We start from the raw sequence: 20,063 nt of genomic DNA, 5'->3' as shown, positions 1-20,063 counted from the left end.
AGCAAGGTAATGGCTGATAATATACCTCTAGCAATTCCATGTCCCTTTTAGTTCTGCATTTACTTTGTCAAGGTTTGTATCTCACTAAAGACAGGACTGTGCAATTGCTGTAAAATAAGACTGTCTGTCAAATGTCCATATGTCACACTTGCTTACTTACACTGGTTGGCCGCTTTATTAGGAACACAAGTTTTTGAGGGTGTCAGAATTTTAACAGAGGGACCTGTCTGTCTGTACCTCATTTACATACAGAGTAAACCAAGTCGTCATGGTGATAGTCATGATACCGATAGCTCTGATTCTGTATTTACAGTCTAACTGGGGGGTGTCATTACTGACATACATTTTAAACATTCCATTCAGGTGAATGGAGGTATATTGGGTAAAACCTTAAAATCAAAAAACCCATTCCTAAACTGCTTGTGTCCACAGATCAGATAACAGTTGGGTTTGTCTCATACACTGGGATGGAGTCTGTCTTGGATGGGAGCTTTTACAAGAATGAATCATCTATCCAGTTAAACTCACAAGTGGTTACTGCCACTATAGGCAGAAATCACCACAAACTTTCAGAGCCAGTCCATTTAACCTTCCATCACAACGAGGTAGGTGGAGAACACTTAATGAAAGCTAATTAAGGTTTTAAAATAATAAGAGTAAGTAGCTTCATTTTAATTGCTTTTACATGACTGCTTATGGTGTTTGAAATCATTTTGAATGTTTCTGGAATCTGTTTCTCCAATAATGAGTTTGTATTTTTTCTGTCTTTAAAACAAAGATGATAGTTTTGAAGTCCTAATGTAATGCTTCATTCTTGATTGTCTGGAATGTATTATTATTTATTGACTAGTTATTTGTGGATTTCAGTTGTTTATTTGGATGGAGGTTGTGCTTAATGAACACAGTGTGATGAGATCACTTAGAGCAGAATGCAAATCTGCAAGATATATCTATTATTATGAATTTACCAGCTATTTGAGGATTTCATTGGGTTATTGTGATGGGGAGGTTCTTGTGTGCTCACAGAAAACAACAAATCTACAAGATGTTATTATTTATTAGTTATTTGGGGGGTTTCAGGTGTTCATTGATGTATTTTTTTTATATATAGCAGGTGGAGAGACAACTCAGAAAAGAAAAGATAGTGGCTGTTTTTTGTACACACACACACACGCACGCGCAAGCACACTCACACAGACACATGCATGCACGCGCACACGCACACACACACACACACGCAAACACAAACACACACACACACGCGCACGCACGCAAACACACTCACACACACACGCACACACACACACACACGCACGCACGCAAACACACTCACACACACACACGCACACACAGACACACATGCACGTAAGCACACTCACACACACACACACAAGCACACGCACACAAGCACACTCACACACACACACACAATTATCTGGCCCGTGAGCAGAGAACTAGTTATTTGTTGAAGTCCAGCATTGTGGATCTTGTTGCAGTTTCAACACTCATGGTTTGTCTTTGTTGTGTAAAAACCTGTCCATATGCAGAAACTGCTCGTGCTGCATCCACAGACTTTGGTGGAATTAACAAAAAACAGCATGCAATTTTTGCCATGTTTCAGGATCTGATTTCATACCTCACTCAGAAATCAACAATATTGATATTTTTCATGGTAGGGCAGTTAAATACACGATTTCCGTGAAATTGTGAATTTTCCATGGCCTTATACAACAAGACACTAGTGATCCGTCGCTTGCAGCATCTGTGGAGTAGCGGTTAGAGCACTTTGTTCTTGAACTGGACGGTTGTGAGTTCAATCACGCTGCTTTACCTAGATTGGTCCAGTAAAAAAAACGACTGTATAAATGGGTAATTGTATGTCACAATTGTAAGTTGGCCTGGTTAAGTGTGTCTGCTAAAAAAAAAAAATAATAATAATATGTGTGTTTGGTTGGTACTTGGATGGGAGACTGCCTGGCAATACCAGGTACTTCAAACTTTTCTTTGAAGTTTTACTTATTTAATTAACAAATAGTAGATTAAACAGCAGAAATTAGCTGATTTACTTTTAATTTATTGATACCAGCTCGCTGCGCTTGCCTTAAGTAATTCCCACCTCGCTTTGCTCACCTTAAAAAAGATTCCCGGGTCGCTGGGCTCACCAGCTACTCACTATTATTCTCCACCACAGAGATAACACGGACATAAACAAACAAGACAGCCGCTTCTGCATCCAGCGCTCAAAGAATATCACGGACATTTGCAGAGTTTTTTACATGTTATAATAATAAAATAATGACTTGGATCGCATTATTGAGGAGTTTGGTGATAAAAAAAGATACATAAAGAGAGAATAAGAAGCTGAGCGATTGGCATATGTGGCAAGTGTACCCGCTGTTCTGCCCCAGTAAACCACGTTGGGCTGGGCTAAATACAGGTGTAGCTTGCAGAGGGGTTGCCCCTCGCTGGGTACCTGCAAATAAATCAGCGGGCTGACGTGATTTAACCCATTAAATGCAAGGCTACTTATTCAACGTAGATACATAAAGAGCGAATAGGAAGCTGAATGATTGTCATATATATCAAGTGTACCCGCTGTTCTGCCCCAGTAAACCACGTTGGGCTGGGCTAAATACAGGTGTAGCTTGCAGAGGGGTTGCCCCTCGCTGGGTACCTGCAAATAAATCAGCGGGCTGACGTGATTTAACCCGTTAAATGCAAGGCTACTTATTCAACATAGATACATAAAGAGCGAATAAGAAGCTGAGCTATTGGCATATGTGGAATGTTTGCCCCGCTGTTCTGCGAATAAGAAGCTGAGCGAATGAGAGGCTGGCGAATAAGAAGCCAACTTCAGCCTCGTCTGTAAAACCACAGACATGTGAAACGTTTGTATGTAAATGGAATGTGTGTATAGTAAAAAAAAAAAAAAAAAAAATAGAAGTGCTCTGTTCCTGAACAGCAGTGTTTATACCTCATTAGGTGTAACACTGGTGTTTAGTCATTTGACATTTAAACGTTATGGGTCAATTGCAACGAACTTGCAGAGTTAGTACGGAGCTGCGTACTAAGTTGCGTACTAGCTAGTACGGTACTATCTTGGGATCAGCTCCAGCTGTGTACTAAGTTAGTACCAATTGCATCAAAAAAACAAGAGGAACAAAGTTGGAGACTAGCTGATCCCCAGATTTAGCACGGTACTAAGGATCAAGCATTGTTGTTGTTACCAAACAGGAATTGAAGGGAGGGCTCAGAATCATTCTTTCATTCATTCATTATCAGAACCGCTTTATCCTTTTACAGGGAGCCAGACACGGCGCAAGGTGGGATGGCTGTGAATCAGAACATTTGAAATATTTGTAACAGTAATGTATGTATGTTACGATATTATGAGCTAATAATCATTTTTACAATGTTACAAATAGGCCGACATTTATACATAAATATTAATTTGTCTTTAACATATATTTACATGTGTGCACATAATAATTTTTTTTTTATTTAAGATATATATGCATGGTAAAACACTCCATATCAGGGCACATGGACTGCCTTTAAAATATGCCAAGTGCAATGCCATGAAATAAACTAGCAAAGTTGGCTTAATTTTGAATTCTGTTTTTGATTACAACATTAGCTTCATACATGATACAGACAGTTGCAGCTCATGCGGTGCGGCCCAGGCTGTTTTAAAGGGAGTAAAGGATAACCTTGGTCAACACACACGGGCTGTTTTGACACCGTTCTCATTGGACCACAACAAGTACAAAACAGGGAAGGGGTGGCATTCCGAAGAAGTATCATAGATAATCATTTGTAAAAACACAGAGTAGAGCACTGTTTATTTTATTTTTCAATGTGCCCCCAGGTCCTACTTCGTAAAATAACACTTAACTCATATTCTACCCACTGTGTCTCTACTCCTCAATAGCCCTGCTCGCCCCTGAGAACCATGTCGAGTCCCCTCAAATTAAAGGGAATGAAAAGACTTGCCCCCCCCCCCCCTAAAAAAACGTCTCTCAAATGTGAAAGCTACTATCGCATACTACAGGCTCTTCATACATGACTGTAATGCTGCCGACACCTTCCTTCATTATTAGTAGTTAACAGTATTGTAGTCGTAATGTAATTTTATTTTACTATTACAATATCCGTACAGGCAGCAGATGCTTCAAATATACTATAGTGACAACATATATGTGTATATTATATGCACACATTATTATTTCAGCAAAAATAAACTGGCAGTACATTCTGGGACTTTCACATGTCTACCACTATTTCACATAGTACAATACTAAAATTCTTAGTCCATAGCAAGAGTTATACTAAGTTAGTCCCGTACTTAGTATCCTCCCAAGCAGGGATAGGCAACCCTGGTCCTGGAGTGCCACAATCCTGCAGGTTTTATAGGTATCTCTTAATTGTCAATTGCTAAATACCTGGAACACATGGTGATTCTAACCAATTAAGCCAATCATTAAATCAAATAATTTATTAAGGGGCTTGGGTAAAACAAAAATCAGAAGTGTCTGTGGCACTCCAGGACCAGGGTTGCCTACCCCTGCTCTAGAGGGCAGCAGCAGTTATTTTTGGGTTTGTTGCAATTGAGACCTTTTTTAGTACGCAGATGGGGACTAACTTCAGCCACCAAGTTTGTTGCAATTGGTATTTAACTTGCGTACTAGTTTAGTACGGTGCTGCGTACTAACCACGGGATCATCCCCAGTTAGTACACTGCTTTCAGTTCATTGCAACTGACCCTATGTGTTTAATCTGTGCCATTTTTGCTAAGTTTAATGTTTAAATGTTAAACACCAGTCCTGTTTTAAATGTGAATGAATGTTTAAAAAGTATTACAAATCATAAACACGTCCAAGAGTTTATATAATAAACACCACATGGTGTTTAAATTGTAAACACATTTATAATCATAAACCCAGTGACGTGTTTTAAAAGTGTGACAAATAAGTGTTTTACAGTGTAGCATTTATACTTTTTGTTCTATTATTTCACAAACACAACATTTTACCCAAATGTATGAAGGTCAGACACCTGGTTTTGCTCATTACACAGTCCTATCTTAGCCACTGTATTATATGTGCTTAAACAATTTTTTCTGTTTTCTTGAATTATCTGAAGTAGTTTTTAGCAGTGTAAAGTAGTGGTTAGGGCTCTGGACTCTTGACCAAAGGGTTGTGGGTTCAATCCTGGGTGAGGGACACTGCTGTTGTACCCTTGAGCAAGGTACTTTACCTAGATTCAGTATAAACAACTGGATAAACTGGTAATTGTATGTAAACATAATATGATATAATTGTGACAGTTGTAAGTTGCCCTGGATAAGGGTGTCTGCTAAAAAATAAATAATAATAATTGAAATGCAATCTGCTGAACTATTTGCATTTGACATGGTATTTGTATATTCTGAAATATAAGAATTTGCATTTGAATTTCAAATCATGGGAAAGCTTCAAAAATATTTCAATTTTAAACACTTTTCAATAATAATGCTCATAATAAAGTAGAGAGACTTTTCAGTATTGCTGGTAAAGTTGATTAACCTGAAAGATGCAAACTAAAGGACACTTTTGAGAACTTTATGTTTATTAAACATAACAAAGAAAACAATTAAAAATAATAATTGTGCAATGCACACATATATAAATACATACATATATCTCATCATTTATGTCAGTTTTTCACAAACCTGGTCCACTGTGTCTGCTGTTTGTGTTCCAACTGAGTTCTCAATTATTAAATTGACCCCCCAATTGAACTAACAATTAGTGACTTAATGCAATGTTAGAAATAACTTGAAATATCCAACTCTTTTGGCTGCTTTCACAAACCCTGATCAGCACTAATCTTGGACAACCTTACCTGAGTTAACATTAGGTAGTCCTAGATTAGTGCTAATTGAGGCCTGTTCAGCCAGCCATTTCTACAAATAATTCAAATGCTCTGATTAGATATTTTATTCATTCAAATGAGGGTTCAATTCGTAATTTAAAGCTCAGTTGGAACACAAATCAGCAAACACTGGGCCCTCATAGACCTCATGCTATGTAAATGCAACATTGCAGTGCCTTCTTCACTTGCAACCTCTGAAGGATTCATTAAAACACAGTCAACAAGAGGCTATCAGGAGCTTTGTTCACAAACAGGATCAATTGCCATCCACTGCGTCTCTAACTACTGTGGATATTTGTCACTTCTTAGGAGAACCTTTCAATAGAAGTGAGCAGCAACATGTTGCAAAGTTCCTCACCAAATTGTCTGAAATTTGTCCTGAAGTATCTCGCATGGTTTCAGTCACAATAAGTCATGACATTCTATGTACTACATGTAACTACTGCTCATCAAACCAAGAGGTGTTGCATGTTTATCCTCTACATGTACCTGCTGGTACAGATTCCATGTGTTTGGAAGAACTCATTTATAGAAATGACAAATGGGCAATGATTCCTGGTAGCAAATGTAGGCAATGCAGAACGTCTCCAATCATGAAACGTGAACTTATTCAATCAGCAGGGAGACTGATTGCAGTCCAACTTATGCTTTGGGAAACCAAACCAGACGGGACCTTTACAAAGTGATACAATGCTAAGATTACTGCTGTGCAGAAGAGCACAATTACTGTGGACAACATGATTTACCAATTAGATTCCATTATCATACACCAAGGACAGGGTGTTACTTCAGGACACTATGTGTCTGTTCTTGCAAATGATGTACTTATTGAATTCAAACCATGGTCAAGAAATACAAATGAAATGTATATGGCCTTTTATGAAGAGATCTAATGCTTTACAAATGCCTAAGTTCATAAGACCACTATATCAAGGAGAATAATGTTTTTTTCCAGCATTAAAATGTTTTAGTATACTACCCTTTAGCACGGACACGCATATGTACCTTTTGAACCATTTATAACATTGTAGTTTTGTACCTAAAGACCCAAGACTGACCCTTGGGGGACCCTGTTAAGAGGGCGAGGTGTGGAGGTTGCTCCACGCCAGGTTACCTGGTAAGTGCGGTTGGAGAGGTAGAAGGAGAACCAGGCCAGAGCAGTGCCAGAGATCCCCAGGTCAGCGAGAGATGATAGTAGAATAGAGTGATCAACAGTGTTAAAGGCAGCAGAGAGGTCGCGGAGAATTAGGACAGAGGAGAGAGGCAACTCGGGCAGACTTTAGTGAGTTGGTGACAGACAGGAGGGCGGTTTCAGTGGAGTTTCAGTGGAGTTTCAGAGCGGAAGCCAAGCTAACAACTACCTAGCCTAAACAGAAATGTATTTATTTATTTATGTACAGTATTTAATTATTGTTTGCAATCTCCATAAACTGCAGGTTCTGTTGCATTCACAGCGCTGATAATGTTAGATATATCTAGATATTACTACAGCGCGGACCATGGGTCAAACCAATGTTTGTGTCGGGTGCGTGTATGTTTTTTTTTTTTTAATCAATGCCGGGCCTTCTGGAGTCTGAATGCTTTTCCACTTCTTATTTCATTTTAAACCGTTTACACCGAGCAAAAAAAGGGGACGGGCAAAATACATAGTTGTTGTCCGTCCGCCCCCACCAAAGAGCGGGAGGCACTGCCCTCTTCGCCCTACGGGTTACGTGCCTATGTATACAGGCATATTTCTTTTTTTTTGTCCTGCATTTGCCTTTAATTTATTTTTCTGCACATACTACTGCTTTGCATATATGATGTAGAATACGTAATTATAAAATCTAACACTAGTACGTACAATACTCTTTCAAATAAACTTGTTATGATTTTGAATGTGCGCTTCTTAAGAACGCTATTATTGTCATTGCTTGCGCCCCGACACCTCTTTCTTTACAAATTAAGCACTGGTAATTAGTATTGTTTAAAATAAACCACAAATAAATTAAATGTTTGAGTTGGAAATAAACCAAAATGTTATGATGTTTAATCAAAGGATAAATCGACTAAGGACTTCTTCAGTAGACAAGTCAATGAATACACCGTGTTCACACAATTTTTTTTTTTTTTTGGTTCCTGGGTAGTAAGTGTTATTTCCTAATTGCTTATGCCTCAAAAGTATAGAAAATGGCTATTATTCCCCACAAACTTTGCTTTTGTGACCAGGACAGTGATATTTTGAAATGTACCTATTTTCCAGAACATTCCAGATAGATTCAGTGCTGAGTAAACTTGGAGTAACTTCTAGAACTTTCTAGTAATATAAATAGTAGTATAAATACAGGGGCCTTAAGCCCACTAGTTCAGTTTAGTTCCAGCTGCCTAAGTGGGTACATATCTGCATTTTTCTGAGATGGCATCAACGTCATAGGAGACTTCAAAATGGTGGCATTCCTGATGGGTCTCCAAGGCGGTTTTACCAAGTTTCCCTGCTATCTTTGCCTTTGGGACAGCAGGGACACCAAGGCGCACTACCACAGGCGGGACTGGCCACAGCAGACCGAGTTCTCTGTGGGGAGGAACAACGTCAAGTGGGAGCCACTGGTGGACCCCCGGAAGGTGCTGATGCCACCACTGCACATCAAATTGGGCCTTATGAAACAATATGTCAGAGCTCTAGATAAGGAGTCGGCAGCCTTCAAGTACCTTCAAGACTTCTTCCCTAAGCTGTCTGGGGCAAAGGTCAAAGCCGGTGTCTTCGTCGGACCACAGATAAAGAAGATCCTGGAGTGCAATGAATTCCCCAAGAAGCTCACTAGTAAGGAGAAAGCGGCTTGGAACAGCTTTGTCGCAGTGGTTCGGGGCTTCCTGGGCAATCACAAGGCCGAAAACTATGTGGAGCTGGTTGAGACTCTGGTGAAGAACTACGGCACAATGGGCTGTAGGATGTCCCTCAAAGTCCATATCCTTGATGCTCATCTTGATAAATTCAAGGAGAACATGGGAGCGTACTTGGAGGAGCAAGGTGAGCGCTTCCACCAGGATATACTGGACTTTGAACGCCGCTACCAAGGACAGTATAATGAGAACATGATGGGAGACTACATTTGGGGGCTGATTCGTGAAAGTGATTTACAGTATAATCGTAAATCTCGAAAAACTACTCGCTTCTAAATCTTTTGTAGTCATTTTTGTATTACTTTAGTATAAATACATGTTAATTTGGATTCATATGTTGTTTTTTTCTGACTTTATGTGAACGAAAAGACACAAATTCACCCGTTTTCTCATTGGAAATAGGTAAATTTCAAAATATCACTGTCATGGTCACAAAAGCAAAGTTTGTGGGGAATAATACCCATTTTCTATACTTTTGAGGCATAAGCAATTAGGAAATAACACTTACTACCCAGGAACAAAAATTGTGTTACATAGAGATATTATACATTGTCTGTATATTCTGCCAGCACAATATTTCATCTTTTTGTATTGCTCTGCTAGCATTTGCAAATATAGCTGTCTAAAAGCCATGTTCACTCTTTAACTAGAAACAGAGATTGTCCTGAAATACTTCCTGCGAAATAACTAAGAGGAGTGTAACCAGTCTTAAGTGATTTCATTGCAACATAGTGATTTGCAAGCAATTTAACTTTTCAATTTAGCTTGTGGTGGTGAACTTGTGGGATTATTCAGAACACCTCCCCCAAATCTGTGAGAAAAGCACTTCCAAAAAAACAACTCACACTTTTTTTCCAACGCAGCATCTATTTTAAATCTCACTCAGAAGCACTACTTTCACAAAAAGGACGTGTGGATAAAAATCTCTAAACTCCCCTTGCGACACACGCAAGACGTTTGAATATTTGGCCCTTTATGCTTAAGGCATGTTCCATCTTGGTGAGGCCCTGCAGGGGGCCCCCTCTAGTGCCTCCACCTGTCTGGAGGCCAGATTTCACTCCTTTCATCTCTCATCACCCTGCTACAGAGGTCTTGAATTTAAAGACGCCGCAAGAAAAAGTACCCTGTTTAACAGCATAAGAAACCCCTTACCTTTGTTAAGATAAAACACTGTCCTCTTACAGGAGGGATACTTTACTATTCCTGTGCTTTTTAACAAAATGCACAGTGGAAGAAAGCAGTAGCTGATGGCCCGTCCTCCTTCTCCCCTGGATTGGCTCTCTACCTCTATCCATGAGATTGACTGTCACCACTGCAGTATTGGAACCATGAGCTGTTTTAAAAAAAATGCTGTATTAATTGAACTCAGGAAAGTACTTGTTACAAGTATTCGTTTGTACTCGGTGCTCGGCACGGGCCTGGCAAACCTCATACATTAGTAAATGAAATGTAAAAAAAGCAAAAGAAATGAATTTAGTTTCTCTGAGCTGAACTCAGACATCACCCACTAAGTTAATTTGGTACTCTATTAATTTGCTTTGTTGTCACTTAAACCATTTTTTTTAGAGCATTCTGTGTTGCTTATTAGAAGGAGAGCATGCTTTTATTACTACAGAGGTTAATTACACAATTTCTGAATGTAAATGTTGCATCTTTGAGTTGGTTCTTTGTGTAAAGTGTACTGTTTGTTTTACTGAAGTTCACAAATATTTGTAATCATGGAAGCCCTTGTGGACACAGAGGGTTAATAATGTACACAGTTTGTGGTTTAACAGTTTTGCAATGTTTTTTTTCTAGTCAAGGAAAACCAAAGAGGAGGTGATATGTGTCTACTGGAAATACGAAGGGAAGGAAAGCTCTTGGTCCACCGAAGGCTGCACAAAGTTACACTCCAACCAAACACACACTATGTGCAGCTGTGACCACCTCTCCAGCTTCGCTGTATTAATGGCACTAGACGAATCACAGGTATTTACATCACACAAATGAAACAGTAGTTCTTGGATAAATATTAATATTCCAACAGGTACGTGTTTAGAAGAAGAAACCCATTATCGCAAGAAGCAGCAAATGTAATCTGTATTCTAGAGTCTGTAGCCAGTTACCTTACACAGAAAGCATTTTCACAGCAACTGCACAACCTTGAAAGTCAATAGTAACCAAGTGTGTACTTACTTGTAATAATTAAAATCGGTTTGATACAAAAACAGGTTTTATTAGTAATGTAACTGATAGTTGAGACACATTGTTCCATATTTTCAAAGACCAGCTTTTAATTAACTAAAGAGAAAATTCCATGTAAAAGACATAACACTGAGAAGACATTACGTCCTAATCACCACATTTTAAAGAATGTTTTTTTAGTTTGAATTTCATGAAATGATTTTTGAGATTAAGCTTTCTGAGTTTATTAAGATTACTGAGTTTTCTAACCACTTTTTAACTTAAGCCAAAACAGTCCTTCAAAATATTCAACAAAACAATCCTTACAGTTTTGAGAATAGAGCCTATTGGGACACATGTATCACAGCCTCTTTGACAAAGTGTAAGCTGAGCCATGTTTTGTGAATTCATATGAATTTGTAGCCATTGAGTGGGATCAACTGCAGTCATTAAACCATGAATATCCTTACACCTTCACCTCAGGCCATATGAGCCATACCTAGCTATATCCATATATATATATATATATATATATATATATATATATATATATATATATATATATATATATATATGTTATAAATTTTAGAGAACAATCCCAAGAATGCCTCACATATTCCCAAGTGGCCATTTTTAGAAACTCCATAACATTGATTAAAACGTTATTGTGTTTTTTCAGATGCAAGAAAATGTTGCCTTGACAGTGATCAACTACATTGCAGTGATCGCATCCCTGGTCTGCCTCAGCCTGGCTATCTTTACATTCATATTCTGCTGTTCAATCCAGAAAGCCAACACCACCATTCACCTGCACCTGAGTGTCTGTCTCTTCCTGGCTCACCTCCTGTTTCTAGTTGGGGAGTCCAGAACCGAAAAGAAGGTGAGTCACTGCCTGCAGTACAGGGTTGTGGTTGTGTCGATACAGAGGGGTTTTCAAGTTACAAAACAAATGGGAAACAGAACAATAGAAGACTTTAAAAAGCACAAGCTTTGACTGTATAGTTTGTAGCTATGCCAGGTTAAAGGTTAGTTTACTTTTCCACATAAAGCTGATGGGGTGTTTTCCTGCTTGATTGTCTGCTGTTATAGTACATCAGCATCTACGATGAATAACTTGTAGGGCATGACAAAAATTTGCAGAAACAGGGAACATAGCTTTCCAGATTTAGCATTGCCTCAACCTGCAAAAGCACTCAAATGAAAGGTAACATGACATGGTTACCTTTGTGAATCGTGGGGTTGTGGTCTGAAAACTTCATACGATCTCACCAGTATGGAGAACAAAAAGGCAAACAGAATGTTAGGTTACATGGACAAAATAGCAGTATTCAAGCCTAGGTAGTTTTAGTTGGACCATGTTAGAATACTGTGTGTTGTTCAGTTCACCTCACTATGAATAAAAGAAGACACTTGAGAAGACGCAGAGAAGGGCAATCAGGCTGATCCCCTGAAAAGATTAGTTTTGTAATTAAACATCCCGTAACATTCTCAGTTTTGTTTTAAAATGACAGACTTTTTCTGGATGTGTTCACTTCTATCAACCAACGTGTCTCACCACCTGCGTTTGTCCCACATTGAAGCTAGTCACTCCTGCCTTTCTGCAGTCTATGGTACCATCACACAGGAGGCTGTATATCTCTTAACCCTCAACTGACCTGCCCCCCTGCCTGTCCTTTCTCAGGTGCTGTGTGCAGTCATAGCTGGGCTCCTGCACTACCTCTTCACGTCCAGTTTTGCCTGGATGTGCCTGGAGGGAGTGCAGCTCTACCTGCTGGTGAGAAACCTGAATGTGGTGAAGTACAGCAGCAGGCAGGGGCTGCGAAGGAGGTACCTGCTGCTGGCTGGGTACGGCTCTCCTGCTCTCATCGTGGCTGTGTCTGCTGGAGTCTTTCCAGAGGGGTATGGGACCGACAAATTGTGAGTATTAATTCAACCTCTTTATCTTTAACAGGTGCTGTGTGATAATGTAATAACCAAACATTATATTGTCTAAACCCCATCATTAGCATACAATTCTCACAACTCTCTTAGTTTGCTCTTACCATTTACAAATGAGTTTAGCTTTGTTCAAAATGTGTGTGTTGAATGTACAGAGACTATACAGAGAAGTGGTGTCTATTAACTTACAAGCTAGCAAACAATCTAACGTCTGGTTACACAGACCCCAATTAGTACTGATTGTGGACTACCTGACCTAAAATAACAATACAGTAGGTCGTCCAAGATGAGTGCTAATCAGGGCCTGTGAAACCAGCCGCAAATGTTATAGCTTTTTATTCTTTGACATAATAATTATTTTTGTTTGTAGTGCACTTGGATTTTCTTATATAATCTGTGCTCCAGTTCCTGTTGGCAACTAACCCTTATAAAAGCACAGCAGTGTAATAAAGCACAGTGAAAGCGTGGCAAAGCATATTAAAAAACTAGGGCAAACTATAGTAAATGCATAGTATAATCATAGGAAACCCATGGTAAAAGTGCAAAAAAAAACATTTACAAAGGAAAGTAGTGTAGGTGTAATCGTTACTGTAATTGTGCTCCTCAGCTGCTGGCTGAGTCGTGACAGAGGATTTGTCTGGAGTTTTCTTGGTCCTGTTTGTGTCTCAATCGCTGTAAGTAGATATCCATGCCGTGTTCATGATGTATGCACAATCTCAAGTGTGACAGACAGCCTCCACATACCCCGCCCTGCCCCTGTGCACCATTGTGCTCATCCAGTGTTGAATGAAAGCTTCTCTCAAGACTCCATGTATCCTTATTTAATATTTAAACAATGGTGGTGTTCACAGTACATCTGACACTGTTTATACCAACTGAATAGACCCCTGAATTCTGTTATTATAATTGCTTGTTCTAGTTTTGTAAAATGAACAGGTGTTGCAGAGATTTAAACTGTACGCACCTTTGCCCCGCAGGTAAACACCATTCTCTTCATTGCAATTCTCTGGACTTTGAGATCGAAAATGTGTGGCCTCAACACGGACGTGTCCAAAGTGAAAGACACCAGGTGAATATCTCTGTCTACTTCTGAAGTACGCTGCTGAATTCTGTTCTCTGGTACATCATCAATATTGAACCATTTCTTTTTCATAGAAACAAAAACCTTAAAATGTACAAATAGGACTCTGAGCAGTGGCGTGCCGTGACAAAATGGACTGGGGTAGCAGAGTCATCGCAACGCCCACCCCCCTCCTTTTTTAAGTGGCAGCTACCTGTAAGCAACAGATACCTTTTATAATTTGAATTCTGAAAGTGCCGAGTATATCCTTTCCCTTCCTGTGTCAGCTCGGGGATCTGTGGTGTATATCTCCCTTTTTTTTTAACAATCTCCAATTTTTCAGAGAAAGTTCTCCTTGAAAAAGGATTTGTAACCAAATCGACTATGATGTCTCCGTTTTCTCACATTTTTTTTTATTTTAGTGTAAAATAAAATTCGAAATAATTAGATGTTGTAAAGGTATTTGTATTTATCAATGTATATTTATAAGCAATATCGTGGAAAACCCAGCTATCCTCCTAACTGTAGTGCTAAGCAAGGAATATTCATTTTTTGGGTTGCTCACTAATGATTGGTCAGCTGTCAGAGCTTTAACTTTCCCATTGGTTGCTAAAGCAGGGCCTTCAAGTGAGGCAGAGAATACCCTGGGAGATTTATGGCCCGCCTCTGCTCACTCCTGATTGGTCGCCTGTCTAAAAAAAAAAAAGGACATTCTTCGCCTTGCCTATTGGTTAAACTCACTCAAGACCTTCAACTGAAACGGGAATACCTTCAGCTGTTTTTTTTTCTAGCGTCTGGTCATTGTTTTAGACTTATGCGGGGGAAATGCAGATCTCTTATTGGCTGATCAGATCCCCTTCAGGAAACCCCTAGACTCTTAAAAAACCTCTGTATGTCATCTTGGATAAAGGCGTCAGACAAATGAACAAATAATAATTAGAGTAGTATGTTTCATAGTATAAGCAAGCACACTGTACGCAAGTGAGTGAGGCAACGTAGTGTCATTTGACTGATGGTTTACTTGGCACTGTCTGGTCAGCAGAGAATACCTTGAAGGTCCTGACGGCACGCCACTGACTCTGAACAATACAAAGCTACACAGAGCTGGGAGATGCATGCTACTAATGTAATGGGGGCACCCTTTTATGTTATGTAATACAGGGCCATTAACAGATTTACTAACAACACAGGCCGACTCTAGGGTACCAACTGCCTTTTATTTTTAAAAAAAATGTAACCACTCCCCTCCCCCCCACCTCAGGGCTATAGGTGGTTCCCTAAAATCTCTTTTTTACCCTGCCTTAAAGACATATTACCCCTTACTTGCCACACTAAGGTACCCTACTGTAAATAGTTTTGTTGCTCCAGTGATTCATATTCTTTTGGGTGCCACATTCCATTGTGGTTACCTTTAATGAATGTATCTATTTTTTGTACTACACCCCCTGTAAAAGGTTGTGGAAGTCCACCATTTCCACTGTCTCGATCCGACCACCATATCCCTGCAACTCAGCTGTGTGACAGTCACCTTCACTAGAACTGCATTCTGCTGGACCGTGCGACCCAGCGCCACCTTCACTAGAACTGCATTCTGCTGGACCGTGCGACCCAGCGTCACCTTCACTAGAACTGCATTCTGCTGGACTGCGTGACCCAGCGTCACCTTCACTAGAACTGCATTCTGCTGGACCGTGCGACCCAGCGCCACCTTCACTAGAACTGCGTTCTGCTGGACTGCGTGACCCAGCGTCACCTTCACTAGAACTGCATTCTGCTGGGCTGCGTGACCCAGCACCACCTTCACTAGAACTGCATTCTGCTGGATTGCGCGACCCAGCACCACCTTCTCTAGAACTGCATTTTGCTGGACTGCGCTACCCAGCGTCACCTTCACTAGAACTGCATTCTGCTGGACTGCGTGACCCAGCGCCACCTTCACTAGAACTGCATTCTGCTGAACCGTGCGACCCAGCGCCACCTTCACTAGAACTGCATTCTGCTGGACCGTGCGACCCAGCGCCACCTTCACTAGAACTGCATTCTGCTGGACTGCGTGACCCAGCGTCACCTTCACTAGAACTGCATTCTGCTGGACTGCGTGACCCAGCGTCACCTTCACTAGAACTGCATTCTACTGGACTGCAGGACCCAGTGTCACCTTCACTAGAACTGCATTCTACTGGACTGCAGGACCTTCACTAGAACTACATTCTACTGGACTGCGCAACCCAGCGTCACCTTCACTAGAACTACATACTGATGGACTGTGCGACCTAGCGCACAGGAAGTGATGAAGTACCAGGAATTTTTAGCGTTGTCCTTGAAAAAAGAAAAAAGAACTAAAAGATACAGTACAGCATCAGGGGACCAGGGATAATATTAGTGCACCTTTAAAGTGAGCAGTAATAATTGTTCTGGTCATTTGCATTGATATTATCAGTAAAGTTTTTTAAAGCCTTGGTTAGTATTATACACCCTGTGGCAGGATAACAAGTGCTCCGTGAATAAGTGAATGTCCACACAGTAGTTTATCTCCCAAAAGAACGTCCGTATTTATTAAAGTTACACACAAATAAAGTCGCTTAATCCACAATCCTCTGTGCACGAAAACTGTGCTCCTAGACTCACGGGGAAAGTGGTGCTTGGGTCCGTGCTGTGCTGTGCAATGGGGTAGTGATCTGGGGGTACATGCTGGCTCAGTGGCGACAGCTCTCAAACTCCTCAATCCTCCTCCGTAACAAGACAATAACAAAACAAACACGCACACGCTCCAGCTGAGAATCACGTCTCAGCGTAAGGGGCTGTACTTACGTAACTGCGTTCCCTTTGTACTCCACATGATCAGCCTGGCACCAGGGTTTATCCAATCGCCGCCTGTCCCACAGCTGACCACAATGGAGTTGTTCAGCAATTTTGCAGCTACGCGCTTGCCCCAAAATGGCCGACTTCCGGTTACCATCTACCATCGAGTCCACCGATCTATGGGAAAGCGTACTACCCCCCTTACACAGCGCATTTGCTGGTCTGGGGGGAGATTTACATCGCAGATTCCTTCTCTCCTGTTACACACCCATATGAATAGGAGTCTCAGCTTGGTTGAAAGTTACAACAGTCTGTATTATAAAAAATTAATTCTGTGGATTTGTGTTTCTTTAGACTGCTGACTTTCAAAGCCATTGCGCATTGCTTCATCATGGGCTGTAGCTGGATCCTGGGATTCTTTCAAGGATTGGAGTTCTTCAGATTTGTGTTTGTCATTATTAACTCACTGCAGGGTCCCTTTATTTTCCTGGTGCACTGTGTACTAAACCAGCAGGTAAGAAGCCATTGTCTGCATCTACCTATGCCATGCTACTATCCAGTATTTTGCAGGAATACCCTTAAGTTGTATCACTGGTCCTGCAAGTTGCAATGACCATTATATACTGCTCTGCAACTATTACTGGGACTTATGAATAAATGCATTGGAAGTGAGGTATCTACTGGCAATTTTACCCCACCTGAATAGATAGTCTTTCCATCCCATCCCATTTCATCGGTCCGTGGTACCCCACAAAGTAACTATTAACGGCCACGCAGAATTACTGAGTGTAATTTGTTTTTCATTATAGCCCCCAAAAATGGTTTGTGCAATGATGACTGCCAAGACAGGAAGCATGCTGAATGGGTTTCTGCAGAGTGACTGGTAATACTGGTACCACAGTCAATACAATATCAGTCTTTTCAGTCAGTGTTGTAGAAACCCATGTTCCCCAGCCTGGGGACTGAATGTCACGCTGGCATATTGTTGATTCTTTTTCATTATCACCAGGTGAGAATGGAGTATAGGAAATGGTTTGGATGCATCTACAAACAGAAGGACAGCTCAGAGCTTACATCTTCTACAGTTCCAAAGGGAAACCTAACGGTGAGACATGAATACTGGCATCACAAACACCCAAAATTGAAATATCCATGCAGTTTCTTTCAGTCTATCTCTCCATCTATCCATGGAGTAAAGACCGTTATAAGCTGGTAAGAGATAGTGATGGGTTTCAGACAACACCATAGTAAAAAAACTGTAGTAGATAAAAATAACTGTATTAGATAAAGGGGCATTCAGAACAGAAAATAGGAGGCACTTTTTTACACAGAGAATTGTGAGGGTCTGGAACCAACTCCCCAGTAATGTTGTTGAAGCTGACACCCTGGGATCCTTCAAGAAGCTGCTTGATGAGATTCTGGGATCAATAAGCTACTAACAACCAAACGAGCAAGATGGGCCGAATGGTCTCCTCTTGTTTGTAAACTTTCTTATGTTCTTATGTTCTAGTATTTTCTGGACTTGAACATGCCAAAAACTCTTTTGGTGTCTTCAAAAACTGTTACAGGTGTTTAGGCTTCACCTGTTCAAGGTAACAAATGTAATCAAGATCACCCAAAATATTCAAGTTTTTCAAAACAACTTTTCAAACATCATCCATCATAACCAATAACAGTTAATACACAATAACAATTCTAATAACATAAAACAACGTAATGAATCCACTGCTATTCCCAGAGTCACAGCAATCAAACCAGAACTCCCAACATGCTTTGCATCTGCTGTGATGATTCTGAACCCTACAGGTGAGACGAGCTCTGACGCTGTTCTTGTGAACCAGCCTGGGTCTCCAGTGCAGTGGTTAGACACCGGGGAAGTGTGTGTCTCCACTCTAGGACATTAGCACACTATAATACCCCAATTCTACAAGGTCCATTGTCTGACAGTATCATCTGGACTAACTCATCTTTATTTGTCTTCTTCAGGATGGAACCACAACAGAGACTGAGCAATAACTGCAGCTGTAAGCTCAGAGAAGTACATGTGCAATGGAGTAAAGAAAGTCAATAGACATCACTGTTAAAGAATGGGTGGGAAATTGCCCTTCTAAAATGCAACATTTACATTTAGGCAAAAATCTAACAGGTTTTATATATTTCTGAAAAAATCACACTCTGTTTTTTGTCCAAATCTGCAATATTTTAAACTTTTCTCTATTTTGAACCAAGCTGATTTTTTAAAGGTGATAACATAAGGTCACATTGTGATAAGCTGCCTATCCACAAAATGCGAATGTCTCCATTACTTGCCCACCTTCATGGCACCTATCCTTTGCAGGCTTTGCGCACATTTATTAAATTATTTATGTTTATACTTCAGTTGATGTATTGCTTTTTCTGAAAAATACAATAAAACTGCTTACCTACTTGTTTTTATACACATTGGTATGTAAACTTGATGTTTACATTAATGATGCTCTGCACCTTTGAATTTCAAATGCCAAGCCTTCGTTTGTTTTCACCACCAGTTAGGCTCAGACAGGGAGGCTTGTTTACTTGCTTGCTGACTGTCACTCAACACAAACAATTTATGCATTTTAATACACACTGATGCCTGCAATTACTGTACTGTGGTTTACTTTATTACTTCCTTCACTGACTTTAAAATTAGAACCAACTTGTTTTTTGTTTAGTTTTTTCATACGGTCTCTTTGTTGTTACGGTCAAATGCAGCCACGCTCTACCCCAGCATTCAGTACAAAAGACCGGGGCTCTCACCGTACCCGACCAGATCGAGAAAAAAAAAACATCAAAAGAAATTGATTAACATTTAATGTATATGATTTTGTTTACTTTCTGACAGTGTTAGACTAATGTATAATTAGTGCTGTATTTTCTTCACTGTAAACATTGGCTTATTTCATGGCATTTCAGTCTAAAAATAGGTCTTTCAAGATATTGAATGATTAAACATAATATTTCAAAATTCATAATTTTCTCTAGAGTTATTATACAACAGTTATTCCTAAATGTTGAAATGTGTACCTGAAAAACAGTAAATGCTTCATTGTAGAATATTTAGATTTTTATGTCCAAGTTTTAAAGACATGCTATTCTCACCATCAGTGAATTATTCGACTATCTACTCTCGTCCCTCCCCTCTCTGTCTACCCCAACTGTCCTGTTAGGTGACTTCAACAACCATCTCTCCAACCCCAGCCACTCTGCTGGATTCCTCCCTCTCCTTCGACTTCTGTCTCTCTCCATCCCCTCCTACCCACAAAGCTGGCCGTCAAGTGGACCTCAC

General features: G+C 40.1%; 1 protein-coding gene across 1 annotated transcript; it reads left to right on the top strand.

The window, feature by feature from the left end:
• Positions 1-10,599: 10,599 nt before the first annotated feature.
• Positions 10,600-19,367, top strand: LOC117965576 (adhesion G protein-coupled receptor E3-like). Its single transcript, XM_059006859.1, has 8 exons — positions 10,600-10,761; positions 11,636-11,836; positions 12,638-12,873; positions 13,502-13,568; positions 13,872-13,963; positions 17,111-17,270; positions 17,766-17,861; positions 18,743-19,367. Exons 1-8 carry the CDS (start codon positions 10,702-10,704, stop codon positions 18,770-18,772), a joined length of 942 nt encoding a protein of 313 aa, XP_058862842.1. The 5' UTR covers positions 10,600-10,701; the 3' UTR covers positions 18,773-19,367.
• Positions 19,368-20,063: the final 696 nt, after the last annotated feature.

The sequence above is a fragment of the Acipenser ruthenus genome, chromosome 34, assembly GCF_902713425.1.
Source record: "Acipenser ruthenus chromosome 34, fAciRut3.2 maternal haplotype, whole genome shotgun sequence".
In the NCBI taxonomy this organism is placed as follows: Eukaryota; Metazoa; Chordata; class Actinopteri; order Acipenseriformes; family Acipenseridae; genus Acipenser; species Acipenser ruthenus.
Note: the sequence above shows the minus strand (reverse complement) of the source record. Positions and strands in the feature narration are given on the sequence as shown.